The 22,412-nt window shown below is 44.2% G+C and overlaps 1 protein-coding gene across 1 annotated transcript; it reads left to right on the plus strand.

Moving 5' to 3' along the window:
• Positions 1 to 448: 448 nt before the first annotated feature.
• Positions 449 to 19,533, plus strand: tax1bp1a (Tax1 (human T-cell leukemia virus type I) binding protein 1a). Its single transcript, XM_034599387.1, has 17 exons — positions 449 to 539; positions 1,929 to 2,143; positions 5,312 to 5,414; positions 5,954 to 6,144; positions 6,438 to 6,593; positions 9,241 to 9,389; positions 10,269 to 10,359; positions 10,447 to 10,632; positions 10,757 to 11,008; positions 11,265 to 11,456; positions 12,002 to 12,074; positions 12,519 to 13,006; positions 14,896 to 14,982; positions 15,784 to 15,970; positions 16,055 to 16,263; positions 17,279 to 17,361; positions 18,865 to 19,533. The coding sequence occupies exons 2-17, from the start codon at positions 1,955 to 1,957 to the stop codon at positions 19,073 to 19,075; spliced, it is 2,847 nt and encodes a 948-aa protein (XP_034455278.1). The 5' UTR covers positions 449 to 539; positions 1,929 to 1,954; the 3' UTR covers positions 19,076 to 19,533.
• Positions 19,534 to 22,412: the final 2,879 nt, after the last annotated feature.

Genomic DNA, 22,412 nt, shown 5'->3' on the forward strand with positions numbered 1-22,412 from the left:
GCCAATGAGGAATGAGGCAGAGGCGGGACTTCCGGTGCTTTTACTCTTCAATGTCCTTTAGACGCAACTGTCTGTGTTCATTTTATATCATAGGAAAACCGCAAAATTAAATAGAAACAATTATTTAGAAATTTAAAAATTACTGTGTAATAGTGTTTTATTTTATTTTCGCAAGGCTGGAGACTGTAAATAAATTAAACCCTCCAGCTACGTGTACACTTGTGGCATTGGTTTAAGTTACAAAAGGGTAATCATAATAATAATAATAAAGCCTAAAAAAATAAATCTGATATTTTCATTAGATAATTTTTAGTTGTTTTAATAGTCATAGAGAACACATTTACCGTCTGCTCGTGAGCATCCTCAGCATCCTCTGCGCCGCACAGCATCCCGGAAGTGGGGCATCATCTGCTCCTTCAGGAGGAGACGCATCATCGTCTGAGCTGTTGTCAACAACCAGGACAGAGGCGAGAAACCCTTCGGCCTGGTCGGGCAGAAATCCACTCTCCCCCCCTGCAAGTGGAGTTCATATGAGAAGGGTACGCTTTTCATTTTCAAGCTAACTGAACGCCTCGCAATTCCCGTCTGTCGCGTGTCTCTGGGAGGATGTTTAGCTAGCTGGTGACTTGACACGACATGGCCTGTTCGCAAGCTAACGTTAGCTGCCTAGCCATCGTAAATAAGATTATCCTCCGGGCTGCCTGGGCCACGATGACACGACAGAGCTGTCCTGTGACGCCTTTACGACTCGTTCACTAAGTGCTGGTCAATGTGGCTCGTTGTACAGACAGTGTTATGGAAGCTGGTTAGCTGAACCGAGCCTCAGTTATGACTCACTGTCATTTATCTCAGTCACCAGTCCAGGGTTGGGTCACATGCAAATGTGGGGCAGGGTGGTTTTTAGTTTTTTTTTAGCCTTGATGTCATCCATGGCAGGGATGCAAAGCAGCGGCATCACTTGCAAATAACCACGCACGTTCCCACTGGCTCCTCTTTCTCCTCTCCATCACACCACATGCATAGTTTGAGCAATTTAAATTCAGTTGTCCTGCAGCGAGGTGCTTATTTATGGTGGTGTGATGGTGCATCAGCTCCATTTTCAACGTGGTTAAAGAAGAACTGTGATTAAGAGGTGCGGCAGCAATTTGTTATCATATTTTCATAAGATCTGATGAGAGATTTTTGAAAAAGAGTGGTTAGGTTGATGCCACAGATATGTCCTGGCTATATTTCTGCAGTATTTGTCATGTTCCAATAATACCGGACGCTGCATTATCTGTAATGCAATATCAAATCATTATATCCTTATACTGTCAGTGCCTGGTTTAAGCCCACAACCTCATGTAGTCAACCTCCCTCAGGACAAGTTTCACTACTGCTTTCATAGACTGAATATTACCTTCTCAGTCTGTAAATCTGTAAAATCAGAGTTCCCCCTTTAATAAAAGTACAATCATACACTATAAAAATACTCCCATTACCAGTAAATGTCTGACATACAAAATCATGCATTTACAGACTGAAGGGCTTTTTGTTGCACGGGAAGGACAACACTTGTTCACGTACTTGCTGCTTTTACAAGGCTCTACCTAAACAACAGTAGACTTCTTCATCTTCTTAGTCTGATCAGTAAGTGCCACAGATTACATTAGACGTTATTCAGCGTAATTGGCTGCAACATGAACATCTATGCACGCACCTTTAACAACTTTAGTGGATCTAGAGTACTAAAAACCCCAGTGTCCAGAGGTGGTTATGTATCATACATCTGTTTTAACAATAGTCCTCAAACTGGGGGTGGGCATAGAGCCACTGCATAGGAAGCTTGGAGGACTGCTGTCATATTTGTGTGCATGACTCAGGACGAGTTGTATATTTCTCTTTTTATACTCATTGTCTGACTTTTCTCTGCTGCTCTTCCCTTTCAGACAAATGAAGTGACCACCAGGATACAATGTCATCTTTCCAGGTGGTGGACTCGTCGCCGGGCAGCAGCGTCAGCATCATGGAAACGTCCAACTTCGCCCACGTCATCTTCCAGAACGTGGGGAAGAGTTTCCTGCCGCAGGCGCCCCTGGAGTGTTGCTACACCCTGACCCCCTACATTACACCCAACCTTAAAGACTGGGTGGGCATCTTCAAGGTACATCTCACACACACACAGCTGCTGTTACTAAGAGCATCCTTCAAAGACACCACCAAGCACAATCACTTCAGGACCAGGCTTTTATTAATCTGAAATCACTTATCGTACAAAGATCTACATAGAGATTGGAGCTGTTCCCAGCCCATTACAAGTGTTTGTGACATGTATTATGTGTTAGGGTTTTATTAATTGGTCATAGGTTTGAACTTGGCACATTAACACATGCATCCGCCCCGACACTAATGCCTCAACTCTTCACTACATGCCTAACACCTCACCACAAGCTTTGGTGTGGTTGCTGTGCACGCAGAAAGAGGAAGAGTGTACATGGTGGGCTGGTTACAGTGTGTCTCGCTGGGGGGCAAACATTTGTTGCTCTTAATGATCCACTCTGATTCTTATTAAGGACCTCTTCCCCCCCACCATCTTCACTTCTTTGTCCCCCCTCTGTCTTTCCATCAGTCTCTTCTCCGCTTCCTGCTAACCAACCTCCCCCCTCGGCTTCGCTCTTTTATCAAGGCCATCAAATCTCACACGTAATTAACAGGAAATGTGAACTCGGAAACTTAATGTCTCGTAAAGTCGAAAGACAAACATTTTATCGTTGTTTAAGAACTGACTTCAAATCCACCAGCTCAATTAAAAAAGAATAAAGATGCTGGGTTTATTTGGAAAAAGTCAATTGGAAAATTTAATTGTTGTAATGCATGCTAATGAAACCTGTTTCATGGTTAGCGCCTCATGTCAGGGAACAAGCAGACAGCGCTTCTTTTGAATCCTTTTGACGCACTTGTCTGTCGTCTTGTGTGTTCATTCAATTCATGTTTAATTCCGTCCATATGAGTATATATTTTATTAGGTTCAGCTCATTTCTTCCTTCTATCAGGATGGCATGTGGAAACAGTTCTCAAGGTGTGCTTTTAGAAATAATAATTAGCAACTTTGTTCGTAATTGGAAGCGAGCTGACACCACTATACAAATACTGAAGAATCGAATGTTTCGCCTTCGGTGTTTGGAAATTATACAGAAAAAAAATCAACAGGTTGTTGGATTATATGAATGATTTATTGGGTTTGAATTTCCCACTGAGCGCCGATGATCACCATTGATAAAAATGTGCTGTCTGTAATCTGTAATGTGCTTTTGACTCCCAGAGGCGAAACCTTTGTGCAGGGATGACTCAGGGAGAGAGCATGTTTCCCCCCTTTGCTTTCACATCTATAGGCGTTACCTGTTTCAGACAGACAGAGAGAGAGAGAGGGGAAGAGAGACTGAGCCATAAAGCTGAGCTGCTGTAAAAATGACTCAGACTGCTCTGGCAGGCGCTGTTGGTTTGAGTTGTGCACAGACACCACCTAGTGGCTGGTAATGTCCATACTACAATAATAATGATCCTTGTAAGAGAAACTCTCTGAGATGATGGGGATTTCTAACTCGCTCACATTTATTGTATACACAGTAAACAGTGTACAACAGAGCACATTCAAAACAAGCTTGTCAAGTTCTGTTGTGTCTTCAAGCATTGTGGTAATCTTTTACAAACATGGACTCATACATTTTTTTCCTGCACTTGTCAAGAGAAAGTTCTGTTTAGCTTGACACACACACACATAACTCCTAATAAGCCCTGTGGAGGTTCTTTTTTTTTTTTTTTGGGTCGTGGCATGTTTGTTGGGTCGACAGGGAGAAACCCGTTGTGTGAGTGTATAATTAACGTGTCATCATGCTGTTCCCTCACACCTTGGTTGAATGATTGATAGCTGCTTTGCCTGTGATTATTTTATAACATCACTCCCGTGTTGGAATGCCAAACCATACCTAGCTAAATGTCAGTCAACTTCACTCTGCAATTAGCAAAATTATTTATGTCCGTTTGCTCTTAAGCAAATACACGTGAGCACACAAGCGAAGTTGGAGGGCGTCCATCGCTGCCAAGCCTCTCACTGAGATACTGTCGGAGGCGGAAAGAATGTTCTTGGCCTAGGTTGCCATGCTGGCTATCACTTTGTTTGGAATAGCATTATACTGAGTGTAATAGGTCGATAAGGCAAACACTACAATTATCTGTCATGCAACAGAATAATTTTACCTGAGATTTTGACAAATGCTTCGAGTAGCTCTGTTGATTTACGGTTACCGGGTTAAGCTTCCAAATGCTTTGGCCAATTCTTATTTTTTTCTGGGTGGGTTCATGTAATGGGGTATTTTTCGATATCCAACTGTATAAATGGTTTTCTGGAATTTATTAGCACCTTAGTCGTCAGTTTTGGAATGTTATAGCTCATTTCGAAAATTAAACAAAAAAGGCGAGTAGCCCCTCCCAGTGTTTTGTGCATCCTGTAATTTTCTATACAGCCTACAGTCGTAAAGCAACCACCTTAACGGCAATATGATACGATCATTACCTGACAGCTGTCCAAATAACGAGGCTTCTCTCTCGTGCCACTTTTGTGTTGCACAGTGGGATTTACTTGGGCACAGCTGAAGTGCAGCTCCGTAATGTCACAAGCACGTATCGCACATGTGAGCTGAAACGAGGTGTGTGTGTATGAATGCTAGCAGCCCAGTGTGCAGTTTGAGCGCGACAGATTTACGGCGCAGGACCTGAGTTATGATCTTCACAACTCCATGTCATCGTCCATCACCTAACAACACATGAAATTCATGAAATTACATCTCCCTTGCCATTTGGTGTAAAATTTTCACCTTTTCGTCCTCTGTTCTCACCCCCCTCCCTCGACCTTTCCACGTGGGACATTCTGTGCCGTCTCAGGAGTCTGTGCATGTGTGTATACTTACACACAGAGCTTTGTACACCCCTGGCTTCCCACCCCATTCTAACACCTTCTCGGCCCCCTCTCTTTTTCTTGTGAGCCCAGAAGGGGTAGGAAGTGAGGGGAGGAGAGGGTGTGTGGAAGAATGAGGGGGCATGGTTTTAAATGTTTCCATTCTTGCCCTGACCATTGTATATAAAACTCCGGATTCTTTTTATCAAGTGTGCTGTCGAACATTTTTATGATAAATAAAACCTGGCCGTAAATCTTAAATCCAAATGCATTTGACATGTAGGATTTTTCTAAATAATATTGATAAGATTTACACTGTCCTGTCGAGCACTATTTCTTATCCTGGAACATCATGTTTTCTTTACATTGCCTCCTCAGGTGGGTTGGAGCACAGCCAGGGATTACTACACCTTCCTTTGGTCTTCTATGCCTGAAAACTATGAACCAGGAAGTACTGTGCACAGGACTGTGGTGTTTCAAGGTACACACACACACACACACACACACACACACACACACACACACACACACACACACACACACACACACACACACACACACACACACACACACACACACACACAAAATGTAAAACCACTATACAGACTCGAGGTATTCCAAAGTAACTCCTCCATTTTACGGCACGTATAAAAACCAGCACTTTTATTTAATAAGGGAACACAGCCGCAAACGACGGCCTGGGACCTGAGCACCTTTGAAACCACACACATACACACGCAGTCGTTGAGAGCCTGCAAACTGGTTTTACTGGGCCTGGAACGGTCAGATATTACACAGTGAAAATATGAGAGTGTGCTGTGGTGTGTCAGGAGTCAGTAAAAGCAGTTGGCTGCTGGGTGGTTCCGTACTTAACTCCTCCGTCCCAGAGAACCAGGCCCAACACATCAATAATTCTCCAGAGAGATCTCACTGGCATATAAAATGTGATGTGTTACCCAGAGAAACATTCAGAAAAAAAAGTGAATTTAACACACCCACGTTTGTCTCTTTGCACTGTAGGGTATTATGTCCCTAAATCTGACGGAGAGTTTTACCAGTTCTGTTATGTCACACACACCGGGGACATCAGAGGAGCCAGCACGCCCTTCCAGTTCAGGTCAGCTACTCCCACCGAGGAGCTGTTGACCGTTACCGAGGACGACAGCAACTCAGACATACTGGTCGTCACCACGAAGACGGGCCTGTTAGAGGTAGGCCTCACAACAACAATGTACTTCTGATTTAGTTTTTCATCTTGACCCATAATTAAGTGGTGTCATAGCTAAGCCCATGACCCATAACAGATTCACAGGTGGACCTGACGTGACCTCTGACCTCACTGAGTAGGAGGAGGAGAAGAGCAGAAATTATTTATATTGTCCTTGATATGAACTGTCTTTAAAATTACAAAACCAGGTGAATTGATCACCATAATCTTCGGAGAGCAACTACCATTCTCATCTTCTCTCTCTGTCCCCTCAACTCCTATCCTACTGCCTTATAGAGAGTGGAGGAGGCACAGCAGGAGCGCAGGGAGCTGCTGAAGGCCATGCGGCTCCTGCAGGAGGAGAAACATCAGCTGCAGGAGGAGCAGAAACGACTGGCCAGGGAGAGGGAGCAGGAGAGGGAGACATGCTGTCTGCTGCGGACACACAACCAGGTTAGAGGAGGGGGGGTGAGGTGAGGTAATGGCAGGCAGGCAGGCAGGCATGCAGAGGGACCTTATGTTTTTTTATGCACACACAACATAACATGATCGGTTGTAACAAGTGGATAGGATGACTGCACAAAAATAGTGTTTCTAAACTAAATGTATAAGTACAACATTCAAATCGGACGTGAGGTATTTTTTGTGTATTTGTGCAAGTGGGTGCAGAGGTGAGTGCATACACAGACAGTTAGCCTCTGTTTGCATAATGTGTGTGGAGCCGGTTCCTCACCAGTGATCACAGGTCTAAAAACTTCAAACGCCCGAATTCATGAATAATCTGTGTCCCTGTTTTGAGACGCACAAAGAGCCACAATGAGTGTGTATGTAAGTGCGCGCGCACACACATGCGCATGTAAGTGCGTGCACACACATGAGCATGTAAGTGCCAGTGTTTCTCTCCTTTTTTAACGACCCGACTCAGTGGGCCAGAATGGAATTGGGACGCAGTTTTCTCGGGCATCTGGCGTCAGGGAAGGTGCCATCGCAACCACAGAATGAACAAACATGACGTCAAACGCACAAACACACACATGCGCGGGCGCTTATACACATTCACAAACTGCCCCCCTTCAAACTCACACTCACATTTGGGTTCCACACCACAAGGCCTTTCTAATGTGCATTCACACATGCACAAGCGTGCACACACGCACAAACACACTCATTATGCCACCCGCTTGCAAACCCTTTTAGTCTGTGTGTGGAATGAGCAGGGTAGTCCGCAAAACCGCCTGCCTGAAAAAAGGGCCCTGCCCAGCCTCAGGGACAAACACCACTCAGTCACGCGATTTCAGTGGCCACTGCTTTCTCACTGTCTATTTTCTCCCTGTCTGTCTGTCTCTCTGTCCCTGTCTGTCTCTCTGTTCCTGTATGTCTTTCTGTTCTTGTATGTCTCTCTGTCCCGGTCTGTCTCTCTGTTCCTGTATGTCTCTCTGTTCCTGTCTTTTAAAAAAGTGATTTCAGTTTAGAGTTTATTGGCATGACCTGAAAAGAGATCATTTTGCTCAGGTTAGGTACATAAACATACTCCTCATTACCCTTGTGCCTTCTCCATTCACTCATTGACCAGGCTGAGTCAGATTTGAGATTTTAGTATTTTATGACTTGCTCATGTGATGAGCAGTAGCTTGGCACACACACCTAAAAACCAGTCATGTCAAGGAAACTCAATGAAAGCAGAGAGGTCTGTTGTGAAACAGCGCCTGGAGTACAGTGAGTTTGAAACCAGTCTCTTATCGCCCCCTGGTGCAGCTCTCAGGTCCAGACTCCAGAGTGAGAACAGGCTGCTTTGAGTTAGTCCGCTGCTCTTTTTTAAATTTTTTTTTACAAAGGATAAAATCGCCATAAATTACGTGGTAATACAGACACACACTGTTATTACTGTTCTGCTTTTCATTCAACAGTCATGTCCATGTGTAGATATACGACTTGTGCGAGTAGGTGTGTGTGTGTGTCTTTGTAGGGCATTTACAGTAGGTGCGTTAGCTCATGCTATGACGATGAAAATATCCTTTGAGTTTAACATGAAAACATAAGTACATATTTTGTGGCTGCTAATTTTACGACTACACTTTTTATAAGGTCTTTATGCACTGCTAAAGTGCTTTCCAAACGCCAGCAGTAAAAATCATACAGTAATCTATGCAGAGCCAAGCCCAGAGGGAGACAGGCTTGAGTGTGTCAGTTTGTGCGCATGTTCAGTCTATCAGTTCTGGATTGATGGCTGTACCCTGCACATATCTGCCTGTCTCCATATGTCCTTGAGTGTGTAGCTGTGTGTGCCGTCCTCCTTAAGTGTGTGTTTGCGAGTATGTGTGTGGGCGTGCTACTAATAGAAGGGAGTGTGTGTGCAGAGGTATGTTGTTATGTCCTATGAGTGATTTAATGTCCTTCACTGCTGATTAGCACCAAGTTCAAACAAGGTATTTCCTCTGCAGGAGCACAACGTGGGTGAAACAGACCTTACATGATCTGTGGAGCGATAACATTTTTTGGAGCTCACCAATGCTAGGCAGATTACATTTTTTTTTCCTGCAAGCATTCAGTTCACACTGCTGCTTTTTGTTCAATAGAACATTTCAGCTACCTTAGATACTAAATGTGCCTTTTGCAGCCACCGTAATCTGCATAACCCTCTTGATAAGGTAAGACTTCAGAGATGCCTGGCGGGAAGTTTCACTTTTTGCAGCTGTCCTATAAATATGTACTATAAAAGTTTACAAAGTACATACAATTTATGTGTCATAGTATTTTACACTATATCAAAACAAATTTGCTAATATTTGTGCAAATGTACACTTGCAGTTCCCATAAAAATGTTCAAGAAGGTGCTGCAGTGATAAACTGCATTAGATTAATATGGGTTGCAACTGATATAAAACATAAATACAAAATGCATAAAAGCGGTGCAACATACAGCATGTAATATATGCAACATGACGGCCCTGCATCACATGAAAAATGACCATCTGTGTTTAATCATGAGTGTTGCCAAAGCTTCAGCCGTAGTCCGGCACTTCTTCTCCACCCCCAAATCTGCCGTGATTGGCTCCTGCCCCTGTCACTGTGATCCATGTCTGCCTCCTCTGTCATGCAGGAGCTGCTGCGCTCGTCGCAGGGCCTGTCAGAGGAGAGGGAGGAGGTGAGGCGGAGGCTGACGGAGGCCACGGACCGGGTCCGCCAGCTAGAAGAAGACCTGCTGGGAGTCAGCCAGAGAGGCCTGCAAAAGGAGACGGAGCTGGACTGGTTAGTGGTGAAGGCTAACACATGTCCATCAATCATGCAGACTCTGTGAGGAATAACTCTGTTTGAAGCAGGTTTCTTGCCGGCTTTCTGCTTGCTCAACATTTTCATCATTCCATTCGTCCACATGCAGTGGACAAAATTAGTTCAAGCACAAACCAGGGCCTCAGAAATTGTCATTGAGTGGAATCTGCACCACTCAAACAATAGTCTCAGTTAAGGTCTTTGTGTACCAAGAGTGCCATTGTCGCATGTTTAAAAACAAATACAACTTCAAGTTTTCGTGAAAGGTTGCATTTTTCTCATCTGTCAGAGTTGTTTCAGAGAGTTGTTTGAGCTGTTGGGGATCAATTGGATCACATTAATTTGTTTTCTTTTTTAATATGCAATCTCAGTGCTGGTAGCGTATCAAACTGGACCACTGACATCCTTAAAAGACTTGGAAGCGATCTGGATAATTTCGTAGTCCTTGTCCCTGGTGGCTTCTTGGGTATCTGTGTGTGATAATTTTCATTGGATGACGGATTTTAAAAAACATACTAAATATGCACTTGCTGTGCAAAGACCTTAACAAGTAATTTCTTTGGACTCATAAATATATCATTTTAATGAAGGGATTCTTGGTTAGTTTAAACAAAGTTGGAACATCTTTCTGTTTTTCTTCGTCCTTGTAAACGTTTGCATGCATGTGCACTTCCATCCAAATGCAATCAAAGCTTTGCCAAAAACATACCCAACCAGGAAGTGTTGCTGCATAGACATATGCCAGATCAAGCTTTTTCCAAAGCAGATTTTACAGCCTGCTAAAGTTGCATATTTAGCTAATGAACAATAAGTGAGCATTCCTTGACACCCCATCTTGGACTTGTTTTTTTCCCCCAGTCTGCGTGATCGTCTGAAGAAGCTGACGGCAGAGAGAGACATTCTGGAGAGCCAACTTAAGAACGAGAAGGATGAAAGAGAACTCTACAAGGTGGGGGACAGCTCTGCTAAAAGACGGCCTAAATGGAAAGCCGTTACTCAAGCATTTTTCTCTTTCTCCGTGCTGTCGCATGCGTAGGTCCACCTGCGCAGCACTGAGCTGGAGAACACGAAGCTGAGTGCAGAGCTCCAGATGTTGAAAGCAGTGGAGCTGAACCGCGAGGTGACCATTGCCCAGTTCCAGGAGGAGCTGGAAAGGCTCAGAGCCTGTCATGCCCAGCGGGACAGCTTAGAGAAAGAGCTGCTGGTGCACAAGACTGATAAGGTAGTAGTGGTTGTTTTAAATATCAAACAGCCACAGTATAAATACAAGGAATACATGTCTACCACACTTATACCTGTGCGAACCTTTTTAGTAAAATCAACTAATGTCTACTTTATGTCTTTAGGCAGAGCTGGCCCGTATACGCGAGAAGCTCCGTCAGGCCGAGGAGCAGCTGCAGGCGTCCCGGCAGCAGGCGTCCTTGCTGGCCTCGGAGCTCCGTGACTCAGCCTGCGCCCGTGACCACACGATGACTGAGCTGTACCGCGCCCGCTTGGAGGCTGACAAGCTCCACGCCAGTTTAGCTGATGCTCAGGCCGAGTGCCAACGCATGGAGAGCCAGTTAGACCGCATGAGGAGCACTGCACAGAAGGAAGTGGTAAGTACTAGAAACCCTTAATTTGTGTCTTTCGCTCTCTGTGAAGTGATTGGCTAGGAAGAGCATAACATTTTAATGAGAAATCACAACAAAGAAGAGATCGTATTTAATGTAGAGTTGACTAATATCCCATAAAAGCGGTAGAACATAATCGTCTTGTGGCTAAATCCTATTTCTGTATTGCATCAACATGTGCTGCTTTAAATTAGACACGAATAATGCTTCATTTTCTTATACATCTTTTCCCCTGTTTCAGGGTGTTGGGACAAGTGGGGAGGTGACACCCAGTCTGATGGTGGTGTCAGAAGCAGAGGCTGAGCTGCAGAGGGAGGTGGAGGAGCTGAAACTGCGTCTCCACATGGCTGCTGAACACTATAAGGAGAAGTACCGGGAGTGTCAGCGCCTCCGCAGGCAGGTCGCTAAACTGAACACAACTGAGTCACAGGGGGTAAGTTACTGGACCGTGAGACCCGCAGTATACTTGCTGTTTAATCGCGTGTAGAGAACATAGAACATAGAACGGATCTTTCTGCTGCTTCTGGATATGTGTGCGGTAAACATGAACAAAAATGGCAACACTCAATGAGATCAACATTTGTCTAATGTTAAGATCGAGACAGAAAAAGCGACGACACATTCATAAGTGGTATTTCAGACACATCATACAAATGTGGGTAATTTCAGACTTGACCTCAAGCTTTTCTTCAAAACTATCTGCCATTTCTGTTGCTGATGACGAGCTCCTAATGACGCGCCCACTGACCCTGTCAAGGACTCGCTACTACCCCAAACTTTATGTGGGTATTGCATCTTGTGTACGTGATGCAGGATAAGCAAGCAGCCATTTTGTATACGTGTATGCGCAGTTGACCGCAAGTACATTCCGGCCCTACATGACACGTCCGAAGCCTTCAGATAGATTTACGCCTAAACAACTCGGTGTAATCAGATTGTGTTGATGTATTGTTCACATTGCTGTGTGTCTGTTTGCAGGAGCCAAAAAGAAATGCATCGACTGAGACGACACACGAACCGCTGACCCCTAGTCCAGAATCACCCACAGCAGGTACAGTATGTTTTTTTTTTTCACAGAGTCTCCTCATATTGCTTCGTAATTGCAAAACATATTTCACTGTGAGCTATACAGCCCACTTTTACATGGCTTTACATGACTAGACTTTTTTCTTTCTTCTTACTGTGCAATTACTATTTCTGTCTTCGCCTAGACACGTGAAAATGCACATCTTTAGACAACAAGTTCAGGCAGATTTTTTCAAAAATCATTCATGGAAAAAGGAAATGAATGAAAGCCGAGGTGGATGAGCTGGGGTGATGGAAAAACCAAAAATGTTAATTACAGACCTATGATAAAAAAGATTCCAGGTGTTGTTGGGAAAATAAAAAGCGATTATGTTAAAATGTCCGTAATTAGCCCATCATAGTAATTATTAATACTTCAATCAAAGCAGAGGATGTTCAGATGATGTTGTATACCTTCTGTTTTTTACAGGAAACATAGCTACTGCAGTTCTACAAGAAGCAACTGAGATAACACTCATCCCAGAGCTCCTGAACAGGAAACTTACATCCACTGACACATATCTCAGTACAGAAACAGAAGACAGGCAGACAGAGTATATGCAGAAGGAGAGGGCCGAGGCAGAGGGTGTGGGAGAAGGGTACCGAAATGAAAACAATGAAAAGGAGAAGAAAGAAGAGAAGGAGAGCCTGCCGGAGGAGAGCCTGCGGATGACGAGCTGGGTAGAGGTGGAGAGCGAGAGGCCGGGTGCACTGAAGCTAGAGGAAGTGAGGCACGTCGAGGAGGAGCAGGTGCTGCTGGAGGTGGAGGTGGAGGGGATGAGCATGGAAGAGGCGGAGATAGAGCAGACTCGCTCGGTGGAGGAGGAGCTAGCGATGATGGAGGAGAAGTGGCGGGAGCAGTGCGCCATCAACGAGACGCTCAAACAGAGGCTGGCCAATGAGGAGGAGCGATTCAGGGTAAGACACACACACACACACACACACACACACACACACACACACACACACACACACACACACACACACACACACACACACACACACACACACACAGCAAGCACACCTCCTCAGAGTGGCTGGAAATATGAGGTAGTGCTCTCTAAATGTTCAGCAGTTGTTTGCGAGCCCTTGAGCAAGGCAGCTACAGTGCCACCAGCAACACACATGCTCCAGTAAAGACAGTGATGCACTAGTAGGCACATATGTTTATGTATATAGTGCTGTGAGTGCGCAAAATGTGTGCTTTGACTTATAATTATTTCATTACTGATTAGCCTTAGCATTTTTCAATTTAGACCTTAAAATGTCCCTTAATACTTCTAGGCCTGACACTTTTTCCAAGACTAAAATTTAAGTTTGTTGGAAAGCTAAGAGGTGAGCCTGCATGTTTGTTGTCGTTAGAAGAGTAAGACGCAGGACAGCTTTACTCGCTAGTGTCGTCCATTTTCATAGCGAAACAACATAACAGTACTGGCTTATTTACCTGATAGGTCAATAGGGGCATCTAATAAGCTGATAGTGAGTGCCCTCTGCTGGCAAACTACTTGGGTCAGTCTGGTGCTCTCCTAGCGTTTGAGTCGAGCGGGTATAGCTAGAGGTTGCACTTGAGTAAATGTACATATTGTGGGTTGAAATCCATTTTCTTAATTGGTTAATAAATTGCACCAAAAACACTTTGTTAAAAAGCATGCATTTAACTGGCGCTGCCGCATGCACGAACATGTAGCTGCTGCATCAGTGCCGCACATGAGCCAGTGTGTGCGGTTTGAGTTTGTGTGACTCAGTACAAGTATTGAGCTTGTTGCCTCTACGTGGACCTGCTGCATTTTGCGTGTGAACGTCCGCCAAAGTACCTACTGCCATTTAATCTCCATGAGTGAGTGTGTTTATTGGCGCTGTAAATAAGACTCTCCCTGTCTTCGGTAGAGTCTCCCGTCTTAGGCGAGCGCCCCGGGCCCGGAGCCACTCTTAATGGCCCTGGAGACTGACAAGCACGGCATCCGCAGAACGCCATGCTTTACGGCTTGTTTACATCAGCCGCCCGGAGAATGGAGGCGAGGGAGAGGAATAAGACGGGGAGAGTCGAGAGGGGAGGGCGAAGCTTAGAAATTCACTGCTGCAGACTCCCTTCACCTGAACTTAACCTTCTAATGCTGCGCTGTAAATTTATGAAAAGAGGGGAGCGAGCGAGAGAGGACAAAGGGAGATGAAAGGGAAGGGGGGGGGGAGCGAGAGAAGCTTAGAGAATTTAAGAGTGAGAGAAGCGGGATAGACAGACAGACATGAAGCAGAGAGAGAAACTGCAGGAGACGGGGGAATTGGAACCTTTGTAATGGGTTGAAATAAGAGACGTGCAGGCAACTAGTCACGTAAACTATCCCACAGGGTCAGTCCTGTTAGAAAGTCTGATATTTACTACAACCCCCTCTTCTCCTGTCTGCCCTGGACACAACGTGATTGTGTGTGTGTGTTTCATAATCACCACACATTTACATCAGGGTGATGTTCCTCTTCATCAGTCGACACAAACGGAGCGGAAACTTAACCTGAAAGTAAGACAAAAGGGAAAAGGTTGTCGGCAGTGCCAGATAAAATGAATCTGTTCCAAGAAACTAGTGAATCTGTCATTAACAAATATAGTTTGTGAATTTTGGGAGTCAATGAGCAGAAATACACCACACATCAACGAGAGCAAGGATACATTCATTGTGTTCTGATTGTACACTGTATATAAAGCTAAACAACTTGGCCCCTAGTTGAAATGGATACAATAATTCTATGATTTCATCATTACGATGATCTCTGCCTTGATGTTAATGTTTTTTCTGTGTGTTTCCTGTCTGTAGGTGCAGATGGCCGAGCGAGCCAGTGAGGTGACGGAGCTGAAACGAAACCTGGCCCAGGCGCTTAGAGACAAGGAGCAGCTACAGGAGGTAACCCGTCAAACATGCTCCTAAATGAATAAGCCTTTACTGGATCGGTTCTTCATAATTCAAAACGGCACTTTTTTTTTTGTTTTCATCGTAAATATGAGTTAAGTTTGATTTTTAAAAAGCTATAAACCATCTGAATACCAATCTCTACTTAAAGCCGCTGACTGCACATACATTATGCAGATAATGTAGGCTTTCAATTGAATTCCACTGAAATATCATCACCTTTTAAGTGCAATGTCTGAGCTCTTTTCTGTAAATTTTCCTTTCCCTTCACACTCCCCCACTATCCACTAATTAAAACATCTATACTTCTTCCCTCGCCCGTTGGTACAGTGCCATTAGACAGTGCAAATGCCAGGCGACGTGTCTGTTTCACCTTCCCAACCCTGGTTTAAATGTTAAACCTGATAGCAGCGCACTAATGAAGTCGTCGGGCGGAATCGCGTGGGGAGGGAGGGAGGTAAAAAAAAAAGAAGAGGGAGAGGGCGAGTGCCTCTATCAGCGAAGCCAGAACGGAGGGAGCCAGAGTCTGACACCCATTACAGTAATGAGTAGGGTACTAATGCTCTTGCTTCAGATATAATCACAAAGGGCAGGGACAGTGTCGAGGGAAAGTTAAACTCTCGAGCTGAAAGAACCGGGTGCCCGTGTGGTCCCAACAGTGCACTTAATGAAAATACAAAGATGCCATATATAATTTAGAAGTAGTGAGAATATTCTATGACAAAACGCTGCTGTAGCATCTGTTTGTTGTTTAAGATTGTTTTCAAAGACGGGTGCTCTCTCTCTCTCCTCCAGGAGCTGCAGCGTTATGTGTGCAGGCAGAGGGAGCGGGAGGCTGGTGCCCAGGGTGCTGAGGCCAGGCAGCCCATGGTGCTGCGCTACCCGCTGCCCTACCCCCAGGACCCCTCCCCTCCACCGCTGGTGCCGCAGAGGCCCGCCGAGCTGCAGTTCGGCAATCCCTACTCCACCGACACCACGAGAGGTGGGAGGAATTCAAACTTCGGCAAACCATTCTTTCATGCTCCTCTCTGTCAGGATGTGTAACTGTTTTTCTCTTTTCTTTTAGACCGGGTGGATGTTGCTCTGTCTCCTGAGCACATGTCCCGTCCACCACCGGAGGCCCCACCCTGCGCCCCTCCCTGTGCACCCCCGATGACACCTCGAAGCCCCGAAGCCGGGGCACCTGGCTGGGACCGAGAGGTGGTCTGCATCCAGCCCTCTCGCAGCACGAGCCCCCCTGAGAGCCTGGAGCATCCACCAGAGGAGCCACGAACTGTACGTCCATATAAATACACATCTCTCACATAGCAGTCCCCGAAGTCCAATCAAGCTGCACCAAATTTCACACACTCATAAATATCAGTCCCCTAAATGTGCCTGATTTTTTTTTTTCTTTTTCATCAAGATCCAATGAATCATTCCCTGGGAAAGTGGTTAAACTGGCAAAATGCCCAATAATCCAGTGTTCAATGCTCAGATCCACACCAAAATTGAATTGGTTCTTACTTTGCTAACGTCACATACGTTGATTCCTGCTGAAACAACCAACAAACAAACGGGCAGGGGTGAAAACATAACATCCTGGGCAGAGGCAACTAAAACTCAGGCTGGTGGCTTTATCTTGTATGGAGTATGGGTATTAACTAAGATTTTACATGTATTACATTATGCGTCAATAATGCATACATGAATACCATCTGTTTATTAGTCGATGAGTCATAAAAGCATCACATCATCAATCTGATCTCAGTTCAGCAGTACATTGGGATATTAACATAAATGCACAACACACGACTTTTGTTCAGAGCCTTTCTTTTCCATCCTGGCTTTGTGTTTTTGCAGCCAGGCGAGTTCCTGTCATGCTAATCCCTTGCTTATTTCACCCTGTCTCTGTCTCTCGTCTCTGGAGTGCTCCTCCTCGCTGAATGAAGGAAAATGCAACGCGCCCTTAAAAGATGAGGCTTTGAACTCATTTGCATAAAGCTCTAATTAACGTCACTCCCTCAGAACTCGAGAGAGACGAAGATAATGAGGATCAGGAGAGAGTAATTGGGAGGGACTTTGCACAGGCACAGACTTCAGATCATTTAGTGTTTGCTAGATTATGTATTATGCTTGTTTTGGGAGGTTTTGTGTATGCTCCTCTCTAAAATAGATACTTGGCTCTGCATGCATATGCACTCTAATCTTTCCTGGCTCAGATCATTCTGTCAACCCAGCTCCTGATTCTATTACATTTGCTCAAAGTAAAAAAAAAAAAACATTCATTCTTTTCTTAATGTGCTTGTAGGTCACTGACGGGGCTCAGCCGTCCTGTGAGCATCAGTCCAGAAGACGCACTGAGGCCAGGGGCAGCTTCTGCTTTGACTCCAGGTAAAACACCTCCTCAAACAAGGCATACAAAATCATTCCCCAAAAAACGACACAAGAAAACAAAAAACGAAGCCAAGGCAGTGGGTGTGTTCATTTTCCAGAATTATATACAGACCAAGACAATAACAATAAGTAGAAATACAAAAGCTATAGTTTATTTAGTTATAGTTATAAAATATATAAAATAAATCTCAAATGGAACAAAAAAGATATTGTACATTACAATAAAATATATATATATATATATATATAAAGGAGAAAAACATTTACGATATCACTTAATTTGCCAATTACTTTTGGAAATGAAACCACTTATAAATTCTATCAGGATTTTTATTTGGATCCGCACCAAGTTACACACACCAAATTACATTGGCACTTCTAATAGAGCAGAGCATACCTCTACCTTACTTTTCATTTACTCAAGCAGCACCAAATTTCAGACACTCAGTTCCCTAACTTTGCCTGATTTATAATTTTTTTTCATCAAGGTTCACACATAATTCTCTGCAAAATTAGATTTTTGATCCTTGATTATTCTCCGGGAAACTGGTGAAAATGTAAACAAAAATTATAAAAGGAAATCTCGCAATTTAATTCCCTGATCTGCCCCTTTTTCCTGATCCATGCCAAAATGTCACAGGTTCCCTTTTGGCCCATGTCCTCTCTTTCGTGGAAATCCGTTCTGTAGTCTTAGTGTGATCCTGCTACAGCCAAACACCTTCCATGGCAGAGGAAAGAATAATATATCTAGAATGGCACTTAGAGAACGTATACCTTTGCCAAGGCCCAACAGTCCCCCTATTTGAATTCGCTAGTTTCGGATTTTTATTTGGATCTGCACCAAATTGTACACACTGGTAGTTTTTTTCATCAAGCTCCATTAATTATAGTCTGAGAAATCGACAAAAACCTATCTCACAATCTTAAACAAAGTGAAAATCAAACCCTGGATCCACCCACTGCTCTGAATCCACAACCAAACTTAACGGGGTCTTTCTTGGCCCCACCCCTCCACAAAATTGACTGGAAATTGGTTGGGTAATTTTTGTGTAATCCTGCAAAATCACAAACAAACTCAGATGAAAATACAAACTCCTTAGCATTAAAGCTCAAATCTTGTTCACCCCACTGGATCATTTTCATTCCTATATAAACAACATATATAAAATCTTATGGTAAATATATCCATTTATGATAACGTCTAAACACAGGTCGTCACTTGAAGAGAACATTATGTGCCTGTTCTCTACCTCAGGCACAAAATGCAGATAATAAACAAGCAGGAGGTAACGCAGACGTTGCATCGTAACCGTGATTTAACAATTACTTTCCTCGCTGCTGAAATTCCTGTCTTCCATGAGTTATATTATGGTCTGTAGAGCAGAAGTGTCCCGATCTGCTGGAAAGACTGTTTGATCGTCACTACAATAGAGACACTGCTGCAGAGCCATCGATTATCGAGTGTCAACTACAGTATTTCCACTCTTTCTGTCTCCTTAGTAACGACGTTCACAAGCGCTGCCCGCTGTGCGAGGTGATCTTCCCGCCCCACTTCGAGCAGCGCAGCTTCGAGCAGCACGTCGAGAGCCACTGGAAGGTCTGCCCCGTCTGCTCCGAGCAGTTCCCGCTCAACTGTCAGCAGCAGCTCTTCGAGCGGCACGTCCTCACGCACTTCGACGGCCACGTGCTCAACTTCGAGCAGATCGATTGAAGGATTTATGGGGGGGGGTTTTACACCTGGAATCGTGGCATACCGTATGGGTAAATGTGTGTTTGTCAGCCATTAGTTCATTTGGATTGGGGTTTGGTTCAGTTGTCTCGTTGATTTAGAATCATTCACACTTTTCCGGTTCCTGAAGGTTACAAAAGAATGTAGTTTACTCCTGAGAGGAAGCAAGAGGCCGTGCTTAAGACAGCTACTCCACCGAGGTGTTTGTTTATTCGTGTGGCGTCCACCTAAATACACACTGGGTAAAGGGATCATGAATACGTGGGAACAGTTCACACGATCCTTTACTTTTCTATCATTTTTTAACGCTCATCTTTCTGCTTCGATGGACTAGAGCACCATTTAAAGAGCATGTATTTATTCTGTGTTAAAAACAGTTCAACACTACAAAACTATAACGAAGAGAGTCAATTGTAGCTTTGAAGGGAGGATTTTAAAAAAAACAACAAAAAAAACCTTTTAGCATCTCAAGTATCTTCATTTTAGTGGCCCTCTCAATATTCCTTTACAGTAAGTAGGATTCTCTTGTGATAAAGCAGCCGAGAAAGTGCTTCATCTTTTCCTTCTGTCGTGGAAAGGCAAGGAATGGACAGTAAAATGTTTCTTTTTTAAGTGTAAATGCAGAGATCTGAATATATGATGTCTTAAGAAGTCATCTGAGCGAGTATATAGTGTATTATGACGGATGAAGGATAGTGGAGATTTTCTTTGTTTTTTGACTTGCAATCTATGAGCTACTGAACGAATGACCGTGTTTTTTGCGAACAGAGACGTCAGGTGGTTCGAACAGAAACAGCACTATGTTTTCATGTATCTGCACTAAATAAGGCTTTATTCTGAATGTACTGTACATATGAAAGTACGTCGAAGTTGTGGAGCGACTTGTGAATTACTGTCGTGACCCTGCCTCCCCTCCCCCCCCCCACTGTAAACCTCCCCTCATGTTTTAGTGTTGAAAGAATGGCGGGCCAATGAGGTTTTACTTCCCGGTGATTGCACTTTCTGGTCTTTGGTCGGGCCGAAGGATACTGTACCATGTTGAAGGGAAATAGACAGCTGAGATACACTTTTATTGTTAAGTACTTCCACGTTTTGAAGTTCAAACTGTGAAACGTCATTTCTTTGTGCGCTGCTCCATGAGTGAATGTCGCCGCTTGTCTATTTTTCCGTCATTCCAACAGTGTTTTAATCAGGCTTTAAAAATTGCACATGCCCAGTAATCACAAGGCAAACGTTTGTGTGTGTGTGTGTGTGTGTGTGTGTGTGTGTGTGTGCGTGCGTGTGTGTCATGTGTCTGACGCAGCCAATTCACGTGAGAATGTCTGGACGATGGTTGTAAGTGTGAACTGCAAAGATCTTTATGAATAAAGTAAGCTTGTTTAAATGCATTTCACCAACTTGTGCGTCACTCGGGCTGAAAAATGAAGAACGAGCTCAACAGAGATTTTCACTTTATTTTGCTGGGTTTTTTGTTTTGTTTTCATTCATTTTCTGTTTTACATTTAAGCAGCTTCTCTTTTATATAGAAAGACAGTTTGACATCATTTACAAGTCACTCATGTCACGACCTGTCGTCCCCCCCCGTACAAAAAGGAAACATCGGTCTCCACGTTACATACGAAAATATAATTTAAAAGCACTTGACAACAGACACACATTACAATACATTCACTTAACACAGTATATTGAAATCCCTCCCTCATCCCCTCCTCCTGCACACAGCCTCCGCTCCTCCTTTCCCACATGTGTAATACTGCATTTGAAGATCAAACTGTTGCCATGGTGACGGCGGTGTCCGTGAAGACGGAATGTTTTTTTTTACAAGTCGCTGTCCATCTTGGCCATAGATGCCCCCCCCCCCCCCTAATGCTGACAGGCAGGAATGAAGCATCTCTATCGCACGCAAACCATTATCTCAGGGTTACTTTCAGGGTAGCGTGTCCAGAGATGTACTTTGAAACTGATACTGAGGTTTTTAAAGATCTTGGTCCGCTTACTGGTGCTGCAGAATAGACGTGCATGTCTTTCAGGCAATGCTTGTGCTTGTTTGGTAGGAATTGCGACACTTAAAAATCCCTGTCAGCGCGGGTACATGATGGTTACTATGTAACAGATCATTGATGGGACAACGGTTTCTTAATCGTCATTTTCTGATATCTGCCTTGTGTAAAAAAAAAAAAAGGTCCCTTTGCCATGCTAACCCCGTGGTTTCCATGGCAACAGCAGCTTGGAGGACAGGAGGATGTGTGCGTGGCAGAGGTCACTTTACCCCATCCAATGAAGAGAAAAACCTTGTGCATGATGAGGGAAATGATGTCATAGATGAATGTGTCTTGGCACCGCACCGCTCTTGTTTTTCTAGAGGCAATGAATGATGAAATCCCCGTCAGGGCAACAACACGACATGAGGCAACAGCACACAGGCGGCCAGCCACACAACCATCCTGCTCCACAGGAGTCCAACCCAGCGGCCTGGCACTGAAACACACTGATTACAGTAACACTCAATAGGCTGATGACTTCTGAAAACACGCAAACTCATAGCACACATACAATGAACTGGAATGCCATTGTCTACAACACACACGCACACACACTCATGCAAATGACAGGTTGTAGGTGGTAATCAGATACAAATCCACCCTGGTGCTCTCTCACACATTGTTTCTCTGCGTTTCAACACAGAAAGCATGCGTGAAGACATTCCGTCGATTGTACATCCCATCATCTGCATGGAGGCGCAACGGAACAAGAAAACCCATCGCCGCACGCTTCGGCGACCTCCTGGTTCAAACTTTAAGAACCTTCCTGCCCCCCTACCCCTAACCCTCCCACCCCTCTTCAGGCACATGGTATGGTCACTGTTTGGCAGTGGAGAGCTGTTGGCAACGATCGTGGAATAAAATGAAAACAATGACAAAAGATCTTGGCAAGTGGAATACATACAGTATGATGCTAACCTGCTTTCTCGGCTCTGGCACTCTGAGTGAGGCAAACACTGAAGATATGAAATACACACGGATGGCTTTCTGGTGGGGAGGTGAAATGTTTAACGGTGTGGAATATTTGGCCCCTGGCCCTGGTTCGAATACGTTCTCTTCCTGATCAACAGTAAAATATCGCATTCAGAGTGCGTCACGCTGAAAGGCTTAGGTATATACGCTCGTAGAACTCGACTAATCAGCCGGGCTGTACGGCCTTTTCCTCTGATGTGACAAAACTCAGCAAGTAAGGAATGAAAGGAACGCTTACATAGAAACAAAACACTATCTAAAACAGACAGAAATATATAAAATAAAGCTTGAAAATAAAGTAACTA

The sequence above is a fragment of the Hippoglossus hippoglossus genome, chromosome 11, assembly GCF_009819705.1.
Source record: "Hippoglossus hippoglossus isolate fHipHip1 chromosome 11, fHipHip1.pri, whole genome shotgun sequence".
NCBI lineage: Eukaryota > Metazoa > Chordata > Actinopteri > Pleuronectiformes > Pleuronectidae > Hippoglossus > Hippoglossus hippoglossus.